This window comes from Notamacropus eugenii, chromosome 5 (genome assembly GCF_028372415.1).
Source record: "Notamacropus eugenii isolate mMacEug1 chromosome 5, mMacEug1.pri_v2, whole genome shotgun sequence".
Classification (NCBI taxonomy): Eukaryota; Metazoa; Chordata; class Mammalia; order Diprotodontia; family Macropodidae; genus Notamacropus; species Notamacropus eugenii.
In genome coordinates, this window is record NC_092876.1 from 126,905,581 (window position 1) to 126,929,430 (window position 23,850).

At 40.6% G+C, this 23,850-nt stretch overlaps 1 protein-coding gene across 5 annotated transcripts in view; it reads right to left on the minus strand.

Moving 5' to 3' along the window:
• ACER3 (alkaline ceramidase 3) overlaps window positions 1-23,319 on the minus strand; it is a 184,555-nt gene extending 161,236 nt beyond the window's left edge. Inside the window, exon 1 of one of the 5 annotated variants that reach the window (XM_072610777.1) lies at window positions 23,114-23,319. In XM_072610777.1, the coding sequence (XP_072466878.1) occupies window positions 23,114-23,219 (106 nt within the window). In that variant the 5' untranslated portion in view covers window positions 23,220-23,319. The remainder of the gene's footprint in view (window positions 1-23,113) is intronic. The other 4 variants (XM_072610781.1, XM_072610778.1, XM_072610782.1 and 1 more) reach the window with 4 other exon arrangements.
• Between the last annotated feature and the right edge of the window lie 531 nt (window positions 23,320-23,850).

Here is a 23,850-nt window from a genome sequence, read left to right on the forward strand (position 1 = left end):
GTATCTGAGGTGAGATTTGAACTCAGGTCCTCCTGACTCCTGCACTGATGCTCTATCTACTGCACCACCTAGCTGCCCCTAAATCAGAATGTACAAATGAAATGGATGGTAGGTAACCTTACAGGGGATGATGGTACTAATGGCTGGGGGAACCAGGAAAGGACTTCTGAAAGAGGAGGTGATACTTGAGCCGAGTCTTAAATAAAGCCAAAGATTCTAAGAGTCAAAGTGTTATAAGATGTTACTATTTATTTGGGGGATTTTTGTTATTTCATTTAATTTTTTGAGAATAGGTCTTCTTATTCAGCCAGGCTGAGAGTACAGTAGCTACTCACTGGCTAATTCTATTGATGATCAGTTTGGGAGCTTTGACCATTCCCTTATCTTTGGACCTGGCTAGTTTCCTTTTCCTTAGACAGGTTGGTAGCTTCCTCCCCCTCATCCTCTGCCCTGGCTTTTAGGGTCTAATCATATTTGTGCCACACTTAGTGAAGAAACCTTATTGCCTTTTACCCTAATGCACCTCAGGACCACTCAGTTCAGCCTCAGCCTCCCCAGTACATAGGACAACAGGCATGCACTACTACATAGCTCTATTCAGGAGATTTTTACATCTGATTCAATTTTCCAGATAAAAATCAAATTGTACGTTTCTGTGAATTTCAGATCAATATTCTGATATGCCACAAACCCTAGCCAACAACTTCACCAATAAATTCATGCTGGGAAAATAGAGATGGTTATGCAAACCCAACAGTACTACTGGAAAAAAAAGTATCTTAAAAGTATGCCCAACTGAAGTCAATTAACAGAATCTCAATACTAGCTACAAAGGACAGTACTCAACCCAAAGTGCAAGTATGCTTGAGAAGAGAAAGTCTTGATGATAAGGAACTGGGCAAAACTCCATTACTAAATAACTTCTTAAAAATTTATCTCTCTAAAGACTTTCTGATCATTCCATAGCTTTCAAATTCCTAGTACCACATTCTTTAAGAATAATTCACTTTTGCAAGTTGGCATAATCCCTGCCTCTTAATAACCATGTGAAGTAGGGAGTACAAACACCATTCCCATCTGACATATGAAGAATCAGAGACTGAAAGAAAAGCCTGTGGGCCAATTCTGGTGAGTGATTAGAACAGCACTTCTTCCACTATCTTGGGCTACATTTTCCTAACAATTCCCAGAACTTCTAAGTCCCACAGAATAGAATTATACATTAGAACTGTAAAGGCCCTTGGCACATAGCCTACTGTAGTTGGAAGAGACCCAAGAGACAAGGCCTTTACAGCAACTCCCTTGTTGAGCTAGACAAGGGAGCTGACATGGTGGCCAAATCTATCAAAGCTCACAAAGCCAGGACTCAGGACTTCTGACTTCCAGTCTTGTGCTTTTCCTCTATGCCATGACTACTTCTGCCAGGCTTCTTAGGCAGAAGGGCTTCTTTGGAAAAAAAATGAGTATTACGGTTCCTAGCACCTAGAAGGTCAAACAAATAGAAACACTCAATCAGCACTAGACTCAGATGAATAGCAAAACCATCTTACTTTCTTAAGAAACTACAGACATACCTCATTTTATTGTGCTTCACAGATATTGAGGCTTTTTGGTGTTTTCTCTTTTTACATATTTAACATTTGTGGCAACTCTGCATTGAACAAATCTATCAGCATCAATTTTTCTAAAAGCATGTGCTCACATCATGTCTCTGTGTCATGTTTTGGTAATTCCTATTATATTTCAAATTTTTTCATTATTATGATATTTGTCATAGCAATCTTCTGTGATCAGTGATCTTTGATATTACTATTGTAACTGCTTTGGGGTGCCATGAACCATACCTATATATGAAAGCAAATTTAATGCTGTGTGTACTCTGACTGTTCAACTGTCCTTGGGCCTCCCTATTCCTGAAGACATAGCAATACTGAAATTATGCTAATTAATAACTCTACAGTGGCCTTTAAGTGTTTAAGTAAAAGGAGGATACAATCTACATGGCAAACTACATTATAGCCTCATTTTAAGAAATTGCCACAGCCATCCCAACCTTCAGCAACTACCACCTTGATCAGTCAGCAGACAAAACTTTGAGGCAAGGAACCCTCTACCAGCAAAACGATTACAACTCACTGAAGGCTCAGGTTATTGTTAGCATTTTTTCAGTAATAAAATATTTTTAGTTAAGGTATGCATTTTTTAGATATAATACTACTGCCATACTTAATAGACTATACTATAGTGTAAACATACTTTTATATGTACTGGGAAACCTGAATAGTTGTGTGACTCACTTTATTGTGATTTTCACTTTATTACAGTTTATCTAGAACCATCCTCAGTATCTCTGAGATATGCCTGTAATTTCCTTTCAACTTCATGATCTTTACTACTGGTAAAGACAAATTCTGAAAACTAGGCTTTTCAACACTTAAACTTTGAAAAGAAAAATGGAAAAGTCCTGGACTATCAACTGGCTATTTACAAGTTACAATCTTCCTATGATAGCAGAACTGTCCAAGATACAAATGCCTTTCTGCTCATCCAAACTGCCATCAGTTCTATGGTGCTTAGACCAATTAATTTGCTTTCTCAGCAAATTCTTTCTATGGTTTCTCATATTTAAAACTCAATCACTGCTTAGAGTCTGAGAAATACATATGTGTATGTGTATCACACATCTAGCACAGCCTTTTTAATTCTGTATTTTACCTTTATCAATATTTCTCACATCTGTTCCATTCTTTCTATTCTCAGTACAATCACACTAGCTCAGAACTCATTACCCCTCATTCAGTCTACTATACTAGTCTGCTTAACCTAGCTCCTCCTCCAGAGCTCTAGTTTCTATCCCTCATCTATCCTGCATATACTATCATAGTCATCTTCTTAAAAACATACCTATCACATCAGTCTGTTCAAAACCTGTCACTGGATCCCCCTTCCTTACTTCAAGGTCTAGGGCATGTGCCACCTCATCCATCAAGCTTTCTCTAGCTCCTCTTGATGACAAATGACTTTTTCCTCTTCAAATCTCTTATGTCAGTCTGTTTGGACCTCCTTGATTTGTATTATATCAACAATCATACATACGATCATTAAGTAGGAAGGTACCCCAGGCCTCTAATACAAGTCACTTAACCACTTCAAGCTTCAGTGTTCTCACTTGAAAGGTAGAGATAATAATATTCATTTTGTCAACACAGGATAGTGACAGAAGTGCTTTGTAAACTTCAAAGTGAAAGAGAAATGTGAATTAATAACTGTCTCAGCCCATTAAATCTCTCTCCCCCCTCCTTCCTCCCTTTTTCTCCCTTGCTTTCTCCCCCTCTTTTTTACTCTCAAATGGAGGTAAAATCATCAGGAAAAATGCTCATGTAAATCAAGTGTTAAGATAACACTTTGGTTTACATGCTATGTTACAAAGAAAGAGAAGCTTTTAACTCTTGACTCAGAGGCTCTGAGCTAAAAAACTTGTGAAACCTCATTATTGGAATTTCTACACTTCTCAAATAAAATTATTTTTCATTTCCTAGTAAAGAAGAAAAATGGTAAGATATTCTTACCTTCCAAAGATTTAGGGTTAAGGTTAGATTTAGAACTTGGAAAACATTCCTAAAACACGAAATGATAGCATCTTCACAAATGGTTAAATAATGGGATGAGACTAGTAATTTATCTTTGTAATCTAGTAGTCAAAAGTATCAGACTAGGAAATAAAAAATCTTAATGTTATTTCCAAACCCTCTGTCTCTCAATAAATGTTTGTTTTTTAAATTTCACAGACTCATAAAATGTCTGTGCTATAGGGGACTTAAGAATTTTTTGGTCCAATTCCCTCATTTTGCAGATGAAGAAACTGAACCCCTACAAAAGGAAATGAATTGCATTGGAGACCTATAAGACCCTACTAGACCTAACTTTTCCACTTACCAGCCTTATGACCTTGAGGAAGCCACTTACTTTCTCTGAGCCTTAACTTCCTCATGTGTAAAATAGAGATAAATAATCTTTATAATGCCAACTCTCTCAGGGTTATGAAGAAAAGGTCATATAAATTAAAGAGCTATATAAATATAATCATAGAATTATAGATTTGTTGCTAGGAGAGATTTTAAAGACCATCTAGTCCTACTCAATTTACAGATGAACAAACTGAGGCCCAGTGAGGTTAAGTGATCTGTGCTAAGCACACAGACACAGCAAAGTAAAGCAGGATTCAAAACTAGCACTTCTTACTCCAAATCTTTCCTCTGGACTGCACTACACGTCTACATTACCAACTTCATTTTGAACACTTCAAACTGGATGGGTGCCCTGTAGACATCTCAAATTCAACCTGTCCAAAACATAACTCATTATGGCTTTTGCTACTCCGAGCAGCACCTCCAGCCCCAAACTCCCTCCCTCCTTCCCTATTTTCCATCTAGTGGGTTCATTCTTGGCCTTTATCTTGAACTCCACACTCTCTTATTCCATATAAGCAATCAGTTGCCAAATACAATCATAGGTTGCTGTCAGTATTTAACAGTGCTTATATGAAAAGGCATTTCAAAGATGAAAAATGTAAAATCTCATTACAGATTTTAGCATTAACAGATGAACATTTGCAGTCTATTTTGATGATAAAGAACAATAACTCTGAACCCAATTAAGTGAAATGTTATCTCCCCCAAAATTCTACTCTTCTTATTAGTAGGTCAGCATTACACAAATATTTTTAATTTTGTCAATAAAAGGGTGGAAATGTGTTTTCTCTCTTGTCATATAATTATCTACATAATAACCTTGGTTTTGTCTTTTGCCCTCAAAGCCTAAAATATTTACTATCGAGCCCTTTGCAGATAAAGTTTGCAAACCCCTGATTCACACGTTATTTTGCTCAGTTGAGCACAGGGAGAGAGCTCTCCATTATTGATTCCTCATCAGTTTCATGTTGTCCTAGCTGGCTATGCAGAAAGTGAATTCACAGGCAATTGCAAAGCTATCTCCGGGGGAGTAAGTAAGAACAAAGTTTGAAAAGCAGAGAAAGTAAAACAGAAACATAAAAGAGTATTCAGAAAGACAGAAAAAACTGATTGGAAAGGAGAGATAAGAATGAAAAAACCAAAGACAAAACACATGGATGCATTTCTTAATAACAAACTAGGAGATCAGAGTTTGTTTAGGATCTAAGAGAGGAGGAAGAGGAGGAGTAAGTCACATTTCTATAGCACTTTAGGTTTATGAAATATATTTCTCACAGCAACACTATTTGGTAGGTTAGTGCTAGTACCATTAAGTCCATTTTACAAATAAGAAAGCTGAAGCTCAAAGAGATATAATTTGCTCCTCAACACATGGCCAATAACTGGGAAGATCTGAAATGAGGTCTCCTAATTTTTTTCACTATGCCACATTGCTTTCCTTTACTAATTTACAAAGTACTTTATATCGATTATCTCTCATATGATCGTAACAACAACACTAGAAAGTAGAAAAGGCCTTTATTTTACAGATGACAGACTTAAGCCTGGAAGATGTATACAGTAATCTGCCCCAAATCGCAATCCTATTAAATGAAACCCAGGTGGTCGTATTTCCTATCTGCCACACTTCTCCAGAGGTTCTGCTAAAAACCCGCATTAACTGATATGTGACTATTTACGGGAGACAATGAAATTCAGAGGGATCTACATTCTGCTCACAGATAGATGGAGCTATATGACACAAGTCTGAGAGTCTGGGTGTGAATCTCAAGAGTGATAAATGGAAAACTGCTCAAAAAAACTGAGGTTGAGCATCATGCGGTAGACAAGACTGACAGAGTAGAGACAAAAAAAAAATTTAGTCAATAAGTATAATTTTTTTAAGAAGGTTTATTTCTGAATTTCTTTCATTTTTATTCTAACAGAAGAAAACAAATAGAAAAAACCCAATTACCCAATGCAGACAAAAGAGAAGGAAGCATCTTTAAACAGGAAATTAACCTCATACTATGTGCTAACTGAAAATAAGCAGGATGCAATGTGTATTAGAGAAACATCAGCTGGCAAATAGTTCTACATGAATACAGTTAGGAATACTAAGGTAACTTCAGCTCCACACTCATCAGTGAGGCTTAGGAGAATATCATTTGTGACAGGAAAATGACAATGGAAGGGCAACTTCTTTCAAAAGAAATATTAGACAGGCTTGTAGAGTAGCATCAACCAAATATTCCAATAAAACATTCCTCTAGTAAGGAAACCTACCAGAGTAGGGGAGGGTGGAGGGGGAGGTGAAGTAAAATGAGGATGATCAAAGAAGAGGAAAACACCAGGTTAATGAAAGCAGGGCTGTGTTACAAGCCACCTGGCCAGGTAAACAGGTTAATCAATTCTGAACAAAGCTCACAATACTGGCACTGAGAGACAGAATTTAGGGGAAACCTGCTGAGAGGGCTTTCTTTACTAAAAGTAGAGTAACTGATAAGTTCTGTAAATTGATCACAATTTCAGCCATCTGCTGCTCTAGAAGAAGCTGGGTTTCATTTAATCAGAAGTAGTATGGGAAGCTTCTATTTTGGAATTGCTTGTGACCAATAAGAAAGGACTGATTTTTTTAAAAAAAGAACTGATTAACAAAGTAGAAATGCTGGAATGTTGGAAATTACCAAACATTCCTAAGAGTTTCTGATAGCTAAGGGAGTAAAGCTTAGCGCAATGACATGAAAACTTAATTTTTGAAGGGTTAATTTCAGAGTTCAGAGAATAGGATCCCAAGGTCAAAGATTGTATAGGAGAAACTGGCTCTCAATAGAAATCTGAAAACACAAATAGAAATTTTTCTAATGAAAAACAAAGAGGGGAGCCACAAACAATGTGGCTTTATAAAAAAAACTTAAGCAACCAGGATTTTTAAAAACATTAGAAAATATATAGAAGAAATAGCCAATAACTGAGATTGAAAAGAAATGAATATGGTGTTGTAAAGAATGAGTTAACAATGGCAAAGGTGAAGATTTAAAATGATGTCTTCTGATACTTTTTAGTCATTGTGAAACACTGCCTGGATCTTTTTACCATTTACAAAGTGCTTTTAGATTGATTACCTCTCATGTGATCTTAACAACATTTGAAGGTTTAAAAAAAGGTAGGGATTATTACTTCTATTAGAAAGAGCTTTGTTTAAAAAAAAGGAAAAGGATCCATATGTACAAAAATATTTGTAACAGCTTTTTGTGGTGGCAATGAATTAGTAATTGAGGAAATGCCTATCAATTGAGGAATGGTTGTACAAGTTGTGGTATATGATTGTGATGAAATAGCATTATGCTATGAATTCAGAAAACCCTGAGAAGAGTTAGATGAACAGATACAAAGTGAAGCAAGCAGAACCAAAGAACATTGTACATAGTAACAGCAATATTATAATGATACTCAAATATGAAAGACTATAATGATCCAAAGCATTTTCTAAAGGATTCATAATGAAAAATACTATCTACCTACAGAAAGAGAAGTAATGAACTCTGAATGCAGATTGAAGCATATTTTTTCACTTTATTTTTTCTTGCTTTTTTTCTGCAACATAACAAATATATTTTACATGCCTTAACATGTATAACAGGTATCATAATGCTTGCCTTCTCAATGGATGAGTGAGAGACTGGAGGTAGGGAGTGACTTTGGAACGCAAAATAAAAAAATATTAAAAAATAAACAATTTTTTTTTTAAAAAAAAGCTTTGTTTGCAGTAAGAAGTGCTTGAGGTGGATGGGATAACAACAGATGACAAAGAGAAAACATATGTCTACTGACCATTTTATTTGCCTTCTGTTTTTTCTAATAATCATAATCATAAGACCTGAGTTCATATCTGGCCTCAGACACTTTCTGTGTGATGACCCTGGGCAAATGACATAATTTCTCTCTACCTCAGTTTCCCCATCTGTAATATGAGTTGAAGAAAGAAATGGCAGACCACTCCAGTGTCTTTGCCAAGAAAACCCCAAATGAAGTCACAAAGAATCAGAAGTGACTGGAATAACTTGAACAACTTCCTAACTCCAGGCCCCCGATTATGTTTGGAGCCACCTAGGTGCCTTTTAATAAATAAATTTTAATACATGACTTTTTTCTCCAAAGAGTTTGGAAAGGATAGAACAAAAACGGTTTACAGATAACTAAAACAGGATGAATAAGATATCAAGACAGCACTTAATTAGTTCAAGTTACCAGACCTGGTTAAACCAAATTACAGGGTACTAAAGAATGGGTAGATGTGATTGCTGAGCTACTGATGGTGATTTCAGAAATACAGAAAACAGGAAAGGGCTCTTACCTAAGGACTAGAGATGAGGAAATACTATTCCAATTTTTAGAAAAGGGAAAAAGAAAGATTCTTCAAACTTAACTAGCAAAAATTAAAGAACAAATTTTAATGGAAAAAGAGAAACAATGTTCACTACAAAGCAGCATTGATTGAAGAATATTTTGTCACAATCTAATTTTCTTTTCTGATATATACAGGAGATGAATCTGGCAGTTCTTGATCAAATTAAGTCGTTTTCCTAAACAATCCAATAACACAGTATAAAGAAGATACCTAAACAAACTGATAACATTATACAGCATGTTGGCCATTGAATAAAACAACTCACAGAACACACAACTCTCCAGAGACTGGTTGGCTGCATATCAGCTATGCCCCTGATCGGCTTAAAAAGGCAAATCGGCACCTCTCTGAACCAACAAGCAATTACGGGTCAGTTTAATGTAAGGAGGACTGAACTCTTTCAGAGTGCCCCAAGGTAGGAAGGGCATTTTTCTCTTTTCTCCCCTTCCCTAGCAGGATAATGGCACCATGTGCTTGCTTGTAGCCTGACCTAAACTCTGACCTTCTGTATAGAGACAGCCTGGTGCCTGGAGCTGGAATCCTACTGCTCAGGAGATAGCTGAATTCAGAGCCAAGATTCTAAGGGAAGTGAACTGGAGATGATTCCCACTGATATTAGGGCAAGGGTTCTTGTTCTTTTCAAAATAGTTTAGCCACACCCTAACCAAGTACTTCAGTTGAGAGAGAAACTGGAATTAGCAGAGACTACAGATAACTAGTAAAACTAGATGACCTAGAGAAAGCCAGCCTGATGAGCCTCTAGTAACATCCCTGCAATGATGAGGAGAGTTCAGTAAGTCCACAGCAATAACATGACCAACCAAGAGCAGCATGGAAATTGGAAGAGTCCCGCAGTAAGGTCATCCTCCACACATTTCTCATATGTAAACCCTAATTATGCACAGTCTGTACCTAATAATTCTCCCTACTGATAGTGTGTATGGTTGTAGGAGAATGCTTGCTAAGTTTATGATGGAAATGAATTACTGTAAATCTTCCTGTGCCATTTCAGTAAAAGTTTTTGCTTTGAAATGACAATGAATTCTGGCATAATATTAAAGGTAAACACATCAGTAAGGGTTCATGAGCTATATCTGGGAGTAGGCCCACAGAATTATTTTAACCTGGGGTAGTCCTTTATAGCACCCAACCTGTGAGTTTAAATAGGGGGTAGGTGACAATAGGTCACTGCAAACAAAATGACTTGCATGAAGGCATAGATGACATACTTACCAAATGTATAAACGAAACAAAACTGGAAGAGGTAACTAAGAAAATGACCAAAAGAGGATTAAACTTGCTTTGCTTAGTCCCTACTTCAAGATGTTGGAGAGGAATTCCTGCTTCAGGTATGGAATGGATTAGATGGCATGTAAGGTCTTATTCAACTTTAAGGTTTTATAATTCTAATATATACATAGTTTAGTGGAACAAGCTCTGAACTTGGAGTAAGGAGATCTGGTTTCACTTCCATCTATAATACACTACTAGTAGTACAACCATGGGCAAATCACTTCACTTGAATTTCAGTTTCCTTAACTGTAAAAATTTTTTAAAACTGTAAGACACTACAGAAATGAACTGTAAAAACCTAACAGTGATTCAGCAATAGTCATAATTTGAATTCATATCCTCTAAATTCCCAATAAGCTATCAGAAAGTCATCTTTGATTACAGATTTAAGCAATCATAGTCTTAGATCAACATGTGCCTCTTTCAAAAAATCAAGTTGAAAGGAGAAAAATTAATTTTGCCCCACCAGCGAGGAAAAAATAAAATATGACTCTTCCTCTGCAAGCAAAGCAAGGCTGTCCTCCATTTATACTCCAAATAGATAAGGCTTTAAGAAATAGTACGGGAGTAGAATGTAGGAAGTATTAGGAAGGAGAATAAGAGTAAAGGATGTTACTGGAAATTTCAGGTCATGTGACACAACACAGATTCAGATCTAAACATATCCCTGTACCCCATTCATCCCTCCCCCTTTTGCAGTACTACAAAGACCCCATCTCCAGCCTGTGGAAGATGACTCCAGCCTGTGGAAGATGACTCCAGCCTTGACAGGCAGCTCAGCCAAGGCCCTTCACTCATTCTCCTTACCTCACTGGTCTAGGTGGAGAAGTTGGAATATTCCTTGCTCTTCATTGCCACCTCTAGGTTTCCTACGGTTTCCTACTTCCTCCACCACTCAGTAACCTCTCTTCCTTTCAGGTTCATACTATTCATATCCACCAGTCAATCAAAATCCTAGTAGTTGCTGTCTATAGTGCCCTAAGTTCCTCCACTTCCTTCCTTAATGATCCTCACAATTTTTCTCTCCTCCCCAATTCCTGCCCTCATACTAGGGAACTTCAACATGCATATGGACTCTCCCTCAAGTCCCCTAATCACTCAGTTTCTCAACCTACTTATCTCTTCTACCTCACCTCACCACGCACAGAAATGGTCATAGCCCTGATCCTGCCATTACTTACAAATGTACCATACCTATGTTCAAGAATTTCAAAATCCCCTCATCCAGCCATAATCTATTACTTTTCAGTTTCCCCTTTGCCTTCCTTCACAAAACCCTACTCTTCAGCCATACCATAACCCTTAATCCCTGACCCCTTGATTCTCTCCCACATCAACTGCCTGCTGTAGTCACTCTCTCTCCTCCTCCTCAATTTGACCCCTTGGTGAACCAATTCAATTATACGATGTCCTCTTTAAAAAATCTCTAGCCTCCTTACCATATCTCTGATAATACTTAGCCAAGCCTCAGCCTTGGATCATTCCTACCATTTGCCACCTATGCTCCTACACATGTGCTAATGAATGAAGATGGAGAAAATCATACAACAGTGCCATACAACCTCAATTGGGCCCTCAATGCTGTTAGGCAATCCTACAAACCTCCCTTATAAACTCACTAGCCCACTCTCCACAATGACTTCTCCAAACCTTTTCATCACTCCTCAAACCTCCTAGAACTCTCCCTCTCCCCACTGTCTCAGCTGAGAACCCTTGTGCCTTATTTTATAGAAAAAATTGAGGCCATTCACCATGAGCTTAATCTTCTCCATTCTCCCTTATCTCCTATCTCCCAAGAGCCCTTTATCACTATCTCCTCCTTTACCCCTGTCTCACATGATGAAGTAGGCTTACTCTTTACTAAGCCTCTCTATTACCTCTCAAATCAAATATAAATTCCTCTATCTGGCAATTAAAGCCTTTCTCAATTTGGCTCCAAACTAATTTTTCAGGCTTATTGCCCACTACTCCCTTTCACATTCATGCACTCTATAGTTCAGCTAAGCTGGCCTTCTTTATTGCCTTTGTACACCCTGCCCCTTACACACACATACACACAGAATCTGGTGCCAGAATAGATACTTAACAAAGGCTTGTGAACCTCCTACTACTCATACCACTTCATCCTTCCCTTTAATGCAGTATTTTAATTTGTATTCCATTTATCTGTGTCCCAGGTTGTAAGCTCCCTGAGGGATGAGAACCTTGTATTATTCACCTTTTGGTTCCCTCATATACTAGCATAGCCTATTGCACGCAAAAAATCCCCAACCTGAACCAGAAGCCTCCCCTCCTTTACTCGACCTTCTATTCCCTACTTGAAGTCTCTAATGATAAACTTACTATAGAATGTAACAGTACATTTCATATTTGGAGAGTTTAGATCACTAGCACATTTTTCCTTATACCAAATGGAAATCTGCCTCCACTTCTACTCATTTTTCTCTAATCTGCCCTCTGTGATCACGCAGAATAAATATAACCCTCCTTCCACAGGAAAAGTCTTCAAATATTTGAAAAGTGTTCATGCTTCTCCCCATATTTCATTTCCTCAGCTAAACAAGCCCAGGTTTTTATGTGGCATGGTACACAGTTCTCCCAGCACCCTAGGAACTCTCTTTTGAACCTTCACCTTAGGAAGGTTCTCCCTCTTCAAAGTATCTGAGAGTACTTTATCTGCCTCTTTCCTTGGCCTCCCCCCTCCGTCTGCCTGTAGTTAACTGTTAGCCCGTTTTAAATTCCTCCACTGTAGGATAGAAGACCCAAGAGCAGGGCTGTCCATTTTTGATCTCTGTATGCCCAGCCTTTAGCATACTACCTTGCACCTTGGAGACACTTAAAAAAGTTTGTAGGATTTGAATTTGGCATAATCCCCTCTTGCTAAAATCTTTCCTAAAATGTTTGGTTATGAAATAGGGAATGATAGGAAGCAAGGTAGGCTTGGGAACTTGTTTTGGTGGGAAGTCCAGTTTCCCTACCACTATCAAGAAATGTTCACAATGCAGGGTGAGGCAGAAAATTACGATGAAGGGTGACTTTTGACCCTTTTGCCACTCCATGTCTCTGTGCTGCTTCACTTGCTATTTAGCAGTTTACTGAATTTTATATAACTTTCGCCATGCTTTTCTTTAACCAAAAAAAAAAAAAAGAAGACCCCCTTGTCCCTCCTAAAACACTGTCTTTTCCCTTTAATTGGGCGGCAGTTGATAAAGCAGTCACAGAGGAACCCTGGATAGAAAGAACAGTGTCATTACTTGGGATCATATTGTTATACCCTAAGCAAAATTTTCTTTTAACTCTATATGGTTTCACATGAGCCAACGCAGTGGAATTCCATATTTTTCATAAAGAACCACTGAAAGTCTGTCACCCTTGTACCTCCCACAGTACCTATACAGTACTCTGGACACAGTAAGTTCTTGTTTTCAAATTCTAATTCTTCAAAGGCCCATTATTTTCTTAGTCAAAAACAACTCTATGTCTTTCCTCTCACCCTCCCACACAACATACTACAAGATCATGGTTCACATCAGTTAAATATCTTGGAAAGAGATATGGGCCAGTACTTGTAATGGTAATTTAAATGGAAAGATCTTTCCCATTCATTAATAGGCCCATGTGACCTGCTTAAATCAGATGGAAGCCTAAGTCACTTGTGGTGGGAGGAGCTTGCTGAACAGGTGGAACAGAACTGAGAGAAAGTTATTGAGAGCAGTAAAGGGCAGAGGGAGAGGATACAGGCAAACAGACAGCTAGGGACCTGAGTGTTTGTTTGTGGGAATGCCCCAGCAGGAGGGGGAAGCTTCAGAATGGCTTTGTCCCCTGCAATGATAATATGTATTGATTTCTTGGCTACTATTACAGATTTGATTTTCTGGCTTTGGGATTTAGCTTTTTGGTATCTGAACAAATGTTTTTCTTCTGCCTTCTATATGGACAGTCTGTTATACTTTGAGATTCTAAACTTCGTCAGCATATTCATAGTCATCCTCGGTGCTGTGAATACTGCCTAGACAGTACAGTATTCAAGTTCAGGGAGACCTGAAAACAAAGTCAGATTTCTTTAAGCCCCAGCTTGCACATGTTTAAGTCATCCATGTACAGATATAGCCTCTTAAAGGTAATGGAAGTATGAAGTTTACAAAAGGAATCACACGAGTACTTTGTCCTAGGCAAACCTGTCTAAATTATCATATTCAATTCTGGAAACAATACTTGAGGCGAAGGATCGACAGAATGACATAATCTACCCTCCAATAGGATCTTTGGAAACAATCTAGTCCAAGCCTCCATTTTAGAGATGAGGATACTAAGGCCCAAAACCTCAAGGCACCTAAGTCATAAGCAGGTGAGCTAGAATTGCAACCCACATCCTCTAACAAACTAGTGTTCTCTCCACTAGAGTCTACTGGTTTCTCAGGGCCTGTGCCAGCACTGGGTAAGACCTGCCAGAATCTACCAAGCTGGGAAGATTTCCAGTCCTGGGTAACTGTCTGCTATCTGCCCAGGTAAGTCTGGAGAGGCTCCTTATTGTCAGGGTGGCCAACAGGTGGTGGATTCTGGGGGGCAGGGGATCAACTGTATTTATATTATCCAAGGATGAGCCTCAAAAACATGAAGAGGTTCCTCACTAGCTAGCTGTCACAGCAGCTCTCAAAAAGTCCATCTACTTAGTAAGAGAGGTTGCAATCTGCATCAAAGAAAGAATACCTACACAGACAAAAATCAGTCTTTTGAGGGTCAATACTAAATAAATATTGATCAGGTTGACAAATGGTAAAGAAGAAGGCAGCTAGGAAAGTCAATATTTAGTAAGTACCTTTTATGTATCATGTGCAATGTAAGGATTAATTGAGGAAATCGGAAATGTTAACAAAGCAAAGACTTGGGAGGGGAGGGGACTATTTTCAAATGTTTGAAAGGATGCCATGATAAAGAAATCAGAACTGTTTGGCCTGGCCCCAGAGGGCAGAACTTGGAGCAATTGGCCTAAATTAAGGGGAGAGAAATTTTGGCTCCCCACCAATTATAGCTGTAAGCCTCAAGGCTCTTGGTTCCTGGAGGTTTGTGAGCAGCAGTTAGCTGAGCACTTCTGGGAGGTAGTATTACAGAGAGCAATCACTCTTCCAAAAACATCTCAGAATGTAATAGTTGTAAGGAACATGAGGTCATAAAGTTAGAGCACTACGTTAGAGCCAGAGCTCCCTCCTACCGCTTCCTGTGGTCATCTAGCCTCTATACAGGCTTCAAGTGATAAAAAAAAAAAAACCCTACAAATTTCCTCAAGTAAAGTATTTCACTTCTGGATAGCTCTGTTAGGATAGCTAACATCACTTTGAGGTTCACAGATCACTTTTACATGTTATACTTTTTAAGCCTCACAAAATAATAGTACAGCTATTATTGTTCCCATTTCACAGATGAAGAGGCTGAAATACTTGTCCATAATTTAACAGTGTGTAAAGTGAGTCCGAATTTTGAGCCTTCCTGATTTCAAATCCACCACTCTTCCACATAAAATTAAAATGTACCGCTCTACAAACCCATTGCTCCTAGTTCTGGCCTCTGAGGCCAAGTAGAATATGTTGCAGAACCAGTCTAAACCTCTTCCATTTAATAGAGTAGAGTGTTTTCTTTTAGTCTTGTGTTGTTTCCTCAGAGCCTCGCACATAGTGGGCATTTAAATACATGTTGACTGACTGGTTCATGCTAGTCCAAATACTTGAAGACATCCATCACATTTGCCCTTAGTGTTCTCTTTTCAAGGCCCAGTTCCTTCAGCCAATTCTCATATGGCATAGTCTTCAGTTCCCTCTCTCCCCCTGCTGGTCACCTTCCTTTGAACATGTTACAGTGGGTTGATGACCTTCCTAAGATGTGCTACTCAACACCTGAATGACTATAAGCCCTCCTTTTGAACGCCAGCTCTATAGATACAGCCTAAGAATGCATTTTAGAATTACAATCCCCTCAAAAATGACTAAAATGTCCACACCTTTCCACCCAGAAATACCACAACTAGATGTATATACCTCAAGGAAATCAAAAACAGAAAGAAAAGTCACAATATAAACCAAAATATTTATAGCAGAACTTTCTGTGATAGCAAAGAACCAGAAAACAAAGTAGATTGGGAACTGGCTAAAACAATTGTAGAATGTGAACACAATGGAATATTACTGTGCCATAAGAAACAACCAACATGAAGAATTCAAAGAAATATAGAAAGACATTTGCAAAATGAATAAGTAGGAAGAACTAGGGAAAACAATATACAACATGACAACCACATATATGGAAAGAACAGTGAAGCAAGATTGAAAGTCGGTTGCAAAGGCCAGGTTAGGGGACTAAAGATAGAATGTTGCATATGTTGGCAGACATCATCAGTGTGTTAGTCAGGTTTAAGGGAAAGTTCACCGGGCAGTATGGGGATCAGGGGAGAAGAGTATAATTAATATGTGATAGGAAAAAAAAAGCATTAAGAAAACTAAGAAACAAGTGAGCTGGGCAACAGAATCACTATCATAAATAAGAGAGTAAGTAAATTCACTAATTAAATAAAACTTCAGATTGCATGCTGATGACTCATGTGGAGCTGACAACACATTAAAATACCATAATGTCTAGCTATGTCTCCCCCATCATGAATTTGTGAGGCTGATTATTTGAACAAAGAAAGAAAGAAAAGGGAGGGAGGGAAATAACCATTTACTAAGCACCTACTATGTATAAGGCACGGTGCTAAGTACTTTTTACAAACATGATGTCACTTGGTCCTCACAACAACCCTCTGAGATAGATACTCGTATTATCTCCATTTTACAGATGAAGAAACTGAGGCAAAGGATAAGAGACTTGCCTGGAGTACTGTGACTAGTAGTATGTGAAGCCAGATGGAATTCAGGTCTTCCTGATCTAAGTCAAGAAGTATAGTTTTGATTTGGACAATAACCCCTGAGATTCCTTTTACCTCTGTAATTCCTGAAGCAGTTTTCATTCACATTTGAATCACAGAATCTCTGAATCTCAAAAGACTATACAGGAACAACCTTTTTAACTTCAGTCTAGCTCATTATTCAGTAGAGTCCTATCAGCCCAATGCTACTGAAATTTGAGCACAAATGTTAGGATACTTCTGCTTTTTCTGAGGCCATGTGATTTGGTAACCACTAAGAAGATACATCATAGCTACCTAGATTATTACAGTTTCACTCACAAAGAGGAAATATCATTACTCTTATTTGGAAAGATCATTGATTTTAGAATGAAAAGACCTGGGTTTGAGTTCCGAGGCTACAATTAGCAAGTATTTATTAAATGCCTACTGTGCCAGACATCGTGCTATATATATTGGAGATACAAGTACAAAGAATGAAATAATCCCTCCGAGCTGATGAGGTTACAATCTGACCCTTCACAACTGTGTGACCTTGGACAAATCCCTTAACTTCTCTGAGCCTCAATTTCCTCAGTGGCCAAGTGGTACTCAACCCTTGGACCATCTACCTCATTGGGGTACTGTCACTCAGGTATCATGTACTTTTATTATGCTTAAACAATGTTTTGGAAAAGAGTAGACTTTTAGACAAATCATTTCACCTCAGCATCTTTATCTGTAAAATAGGGATTCATGCTCATTTCATAAAGCTGTAAAGAAAGGTTTCATAAACTATAAAGCATTTTAGAAAAGTGAGCTGTAACTAGGATCATGGTACCTTTAGGCCACTCCAGAAAAGCAACCTTCTAAATGGCATGTCTATAGTCTAGGAATCGAATGCTGCTTGTACTTGCAATGGTTAGCTAGATTGCAGAATGATAATTAGAACTGACAGGAGCACAGTAATTAGAGAAGTGGCAATAAGAGGATAAGTGAGAGTTGGCAGCATTTTTTCCATATATGCTGGAAGAACTATTATCTCAAAAAAAAAATAACTTATCTCAAGAAAATCTCATTAAAAGGCTGATGAGGCAAAATGAAGGGTTGAAATTGCTGGACAGAACCTTGGAAATCATCTAGTCTTCATTTTATGGGAGAGAAAACTGAGAGGCCCAAAGAAGGGAAATGATGTGCCCAAGGTCACAAGGGCAGCAAGCAAGAGAGGCAGGATTTGGACCTGGCTCCTCTGACTCTAATACACAGTATCCTAACTCAATAATAACACACAGGAGAGCTTGTCACTGCTTTCCATTTGTGGCAAGCACTCAAAATTCATCTTTAAGGAAGTAATAAGAAAAAGATGTATTAATTTGGTACATGAGAGTTCAGGACTCATAGGGACTTGTAGGGAAGGTATACATTGATTATATCCACCCTACTCTAACCCATGGACTCTTCCTTAAAACTCCTCTTCCAGAATTTTGTTCCTATTCTGTTAACTTATTCTTCTACCATTTGCCCAGAACCTGAAATCGCACTTCCCTCATGGACCCTTTTTCTAACTGGAGAGAAGTGAGGTTGTTTGGTCACTGTTCTTTTTTTCTGAGCCAACTTTTCCTTAGTACTTTTCAAACAGAGCTCAGGATACTTGTGGGGCATCAGGCAGCCAATACAAGTATTTATTTATTATTCCCATTTATAACTGAGGATGAGGAAGGCCCAGAGAAGTAAAAGGAACTTAGGGAGATCAGTCAGAAAGTGGAAGAACCAGAGCTCCAATCTCCCTACATAGGTCATATGTTCTAAGTTCATTTTTCTATCTATTATCATCATGACATATGTTCTCTAAGGCATTCAACATTTCTTTTTTAAAAGGCTTATCTGTCCAAATTCCTTTTTAAAAAGTGGGAAGTTGGAAAAGTGACACTTTCATTATCTAAAATACTTCAGGTAATTGTGCAATACAATATCGTGTCACAAAGGGTTATGTGATGTATTGCAACGGAGGCCTGGTAGGTTACCTTTCAGGGATGCTCCAGAGAGGCCTGTGGGCTTGAGTGAAAGGTTAGACTAGGTAATCTCTAAAGTCATTTCCAGTCCTGAGAATCTAGAAACACTGAGCTCATCTCACAATTTGTTTTTCTATTTATCCCAACCTCTACATCTTTCTAGTTATCTCAACATTACAAACATCTTTCTAGTTATCTCAACATTACAAATTTACATTTCTCTTTGAGAATATTAATATTTCATATTTTTACAGCACCTAACATAATCTCACAGAGCTTAAGAAAAAGTGTTAGAACTGGAGCAGACCCCAAAGATCATGTAGTCCAATGCTGTCACTTTAAGAAGAGGAATCGATGCCTGACACTGTACACAAGAATAAAGTCCAAATGGGTACATGATCCAGGTATAAATACTAATACTATAAACAAATTAGTAGAGCAAGGAATAGTGTATTTATCAGATTTATGGAAAAGGGAAGAATTTTTGACAAGAGATAGAAAAATTATGAAATGTAAAATGGATAATTTTGATTACCTTAAATTGAAAAATTTTTGCACAAACAAACCCAATGCAACGAAGATTAGGAAGAAAGCAAAAAACTAGGAAACAATTTTTGCAACTAGTGTCTGTGATAAAGATCTCATTTCTAAAATATATAGAGAACTGTGTCAAATGTACAAGAATACAAGTCATTCCCCAAATGATAAATGGTCAAAGGATATGAACAGGCAGTTTTCAGAGTAAGAAATCAAAGCTATCTGTAGTCATATGAAAAAATACTAAATCACTACTGACTAAAGAGATGCAAATCAAAATAACTGAGATACCACATCACACCTATCAGAATGGCAAACATGAAAAAACAGGAAGATGATAAATGTTGGAGAAGATGTGGGAGAGTTGGAACACAAATTCATTGTTGGCAGAGCTGTGAGCTGATCCAGCCATTCTGGTGAACAAATGTGCATACCCTTTGACCCAGCAATATCCCTTCCAGAACTGTATTCCCAAGAGATCATAAAAATGGGAAAAGGTCCCCACATGTACAAAAATATTTATAGCAGCACTCTTTGCAGTGGCCAAAAACTGGAAATTGAGGGGATGCCCATCAATTGGGGAATGGCTGAATAAATTGTGGTATATGAATGTAATGGAATACTATTGTGCCATAAGAAATGATGAACAGGAAGACTTCAGAGAGACCTGGAAAGACTTATATGATCTGATGCTGAATGACAGGAGCAGAACCAGGAGAACTCCATACACAGCAATGACCATAGTGTGCGAGGATTTTTTCTGGTAGACTTAGAACTTCACTGAGAATGCAAGGATTTAAAAAATTCCCAATGGTCTCTTAAGGCAAAATGCCTTCCTCATCCAGACAAATTTGATCGCAGAATGTAGGAGATCATGTTCTTTTGTATTACGTTTTGGCTTGTTTTATGATTTCTTCCATTCATTTTAATTCTTCTATGCAACATGACTAAGGTGAAAATGTATTTAATAGAAATGTATGTGTAGAACCCATATAAAATTGTATGCCATCTTGGGGAGGGAAGGGGAGAGAAGGGGGAAGGAGGGGAAAAAAATCTAAGTTATATGGAAGTAAATGTAGAACACTGAGACAAATAAAACAGTAAGAAAAAAATTTAAAAAAAAAAAAAAGAGGAATCAAGAACCTTGTCAAGAGGCACTACCAGCCAGGGACAGGCCAGCAACTAGAATCCAGTTCTCAGGCCCAAGTCCAGGGTCTTCATGACACTCCCCTTATTTCATACTCACAACATGACAATGGGAGTTCGGAATTGTAAGTGATTACCACTGTTATTTTAGAGAAGGAAACTGTAATTAGTTCAGAAAGAAATGTGACTGGTCACCTCAAACCCAGATTTCTGACACCAGGGTTCTTTTCACTTCCACCATGCTGTCTTCCTATGAGACCTAACCTTAATTTCCTCCAAATTAAAACAGCTCTCCCAGAACTTGGGCAAAGTACTTGCCAGTCCTTCACCTTATCCTCTTTTTGAAAACCTACTAGATGCCTGCATAGCATTTCCTTCTCTAACTATGCAGAGAAATGAGGCCATTTCCCATTTATAAGGGTTACCTTCCACATTCTCTCCCTCCCTCTTTTGTGGACCTCATAAAACATCTGCTTAGCTATCTCCTTTGGTTCTAGCCTAAGACTCCACGGTCTTTGTTACTATAATTTGTGATAGCTTCCTCTGACAAATAATGAGTTTTCCAAGGTCATAAGTACAAACAACCAAAAGGGATCTTGCCTCTGCTGTAAGAAGTCTGAGTTCTCCAATAATGCATAAGCACAGTTTTTAAAAACCCAAGTGATTCTAATAGCTTGCCCCCTTTAAAAAAATACGTAAATGGCTTTCAGCATAAAAATAGGCCTATAAGAAGACACTGATGACTTGAAGATCCAGAAGGCCACTTTTTTTCTTTTCTCCTCTGTACATACGCTGGGTCAGAACAAAGAATGTTTGCCTGGAATGAAGCCCTTTGCCCTTCTACTGGGAGCAGGTGCTTTGGGGAGAACTATAGCAGGAATAAACTAAGAAGTGCAGTTTTGCTCAGGGATGGATGGAGAGTATCATCAAAAGCTACAGGAGTACCGTGTATGCTGACAGAAGCCTGAAGGAAAAAGATAACCAAAGAAAGCAACAAAAATAAACAAGATGGGCCATGGAAGTTCAGGAAGACCTTCCTTTGGCCTTCTTGGGCCAGACCAATACTAGTCACTGAGGTAGAAAGGCACAGGTCCCAATAAACCTCTCTACCCCACTTAAAGCATCGTTTAACAGGGACACTAAGCTTAAGGATTGTCCCCAGGGACATACAGAAAAGTGAGGTCATATCCTCAGATGCCTGCTGTGTTCTTAGGGGCCAGATAGGAGCAGGAAATAATCAGGAAAAGATAATGACTGGAGGAGCAAGAGAGCAGCAGAGTGAGTTAATCTCTGGTATTTGGGCTAACTCAGGACATCGTCCAAGTGGGGCATTAAGAAAATGGTATTTGGCAAGCAGAGTTGGAGAGCTGTGGTATGAAGAAACTATCAGGCACACACAGCAAAGCCAGGTGTGGATCCCGCCTCCTGTCAAGCTGAGGAACACAGACAGTCCTTAAGTACTCTTTGCCCTGACCAAAGGGCCTGATGAAAACAGATAACTGAAGGAAGCAGAATGTATCCTACCCTCAAAACTCAGCAGCTGGCACAGAGGGGATAAGTACAGGTTGTTAGTGGATGGAAAGCTATGAGTTTTTATTGTGGGGTGAAGAGAATTTCTTCTGAAGCTTCAGAGCTGGGTACAAGCAGTACCTAAAGTAGTCATGTTAGGAGGAGAGAAATCTGTAATAAACTCATGGCAGAATGCGAAAATTAGTGGAAGGGAGTAGGTTGGGGGGATTCATGAACATAGGAAATTACCCCCAGGCACTGAAAGCCAGCTGGGGTCAAGCAGTGGCACAATAGCAGGGCTTGGGGAGGGCAGAGAAAGATCAGTGCTAAGTCTGGTAAGAGCAGAGAGTACATGATATTGAGAAAACAGAGAAAAGGAAAGAGGACTAGGACTTCAAGGTGATATCCCTCACCCATGGGGCCTGGTAACCAGCAGAGAGCTAAGGGGGAGGGTGGCAAGGGTGGCAGCACCTGGCACAAATATGCAGGGAGCTGATTTTTGTTTGTCCCAGAGGGTGGAGACCGTACATAGACCTCTAGTCTTCCCAGACTGTTAGGGATGACCCGGCTGCCAGAATCTAAGGGTGTCCTTGAGGGATCCCCTACTTGTCAGTGTGCAGGGAATTCCCTCCTCTCCCAGGATCTCCCAGGTCCCCTCAATCTTTCCCCTGGAAGCTGGGTCCCTGCTCCTCCTAACCCGGGGGGGGGGGGGAGCGGAGGCTCCATTCATTCTCTCCCAGCTCCTTCCTCGCCCGCAGGGTGCTCCCCGCATGCCGTGCACCGCACATCGGAGGATTCACCCCCTGCTCTTTGCAGGCTCCAGCCACGTCTCCCCTCCTTCCCTCCGTCCCGTACTTAAGGGTAGGCCTCCGCGCTCCCCCGGCCCCGCTGGGAGCTGGAGGAGTTGGGTCCGCACACTGCGCCTTCCCCGGCCTCGGGAGAAGGAAGCGGGTCTCCACGCTCCCCTACCACCTGACTCGTGGGGAGCGGGGGGCGGGTCTCCACACGCCCAATCCCCTAACTTTCAGAGAGGTGGGTCTCTACACTGCCCATCTCCAGGTTCCCCATCCCCGGCCCGGGAAGGAGTCTCCGCGGTGCCTAGCCCCTGCCCTGGGGGGCCTGGGGAGTCCCCACCCCACTGCCCTGGGGGGACATGCGGGTGTCTTGTTACCACGCTCCCCTCTCCTCCTGCCCGCAGGGAGCCGGGGCTCGCCGCGCTCCCACCCCTGAGCGCCGGGGGGCACGGGGCCGCCTCGCCCGCCCCTCTCGGCTGGCTCGCGCCGGGGCCGCAGTGCCCGGGTTGCCTGTGTCCCCCCCGCCCGGTGCTCTCCCCCACGCCCCGCGCTCTCCCCCACGCCCCGCGGCCCCCGTCACTCACAGAACTCGGCCACGTAGAAGGAGACGGCGTAGTTCTCCTCGCACCAGTCCAGGGTGGACGTGGTGGGGCCCCAGTAGCCCTCCCGGTCCGCCCCCAGCGGGGCCATGGCGCTGCTGCCTCCCCGCCGAGCCGAGCCGGGCTGGCCGCGCCGTCACTCAGGCAGCCCCGGCCGGCTCCGCCTCCCCGGCCTCCCCGCCCCGGCCGCCGACGCAGCCCGGCTCCGCCCCGGGAAGAGGGCGGGCTGCTCGCCAGGGCCGCCCGAGGCCCCTCAGACCCGGCCTGGAGGAGGAGCTGCGGGCGGGGAGAGAGCGTTGTCACGGCGATCCCCGGGACGGAGGTTTAAAGGGGGGCTGTCGTCATGGCGACCGGAATCCGGAGGCGGAGCTAAGCGAGGGCGGGGCCCGGGGTCGCCATGGTAACTGGACGGCGGGTGGGGCCGGAGCATTGAGACTAGTGCGTGGAAAGACCTTGCCAGAGAGGTGGGGCGGGGCGTGAAAGGGGGGAGGTGGTCTTGGATGACCCGGGTAAATAAAGGCCGAAGGGGCCCCGGGGAGGGGAGAAGTCTCCATCGAAGTTCCCTCTTTGGGGGGTCCAGGCCTTGGGAGAAAGGCAAGGGAAGGAATCCCCCAGGGCAGAGATAGTGCCAGTAACGATAACAAAACGCGTGTGCCCAGAGTTCACCTAACCCTGGGGTGGACTGGTAGGGTTTGACAGCGCAGTGTAAGCGCCAAAGGGGA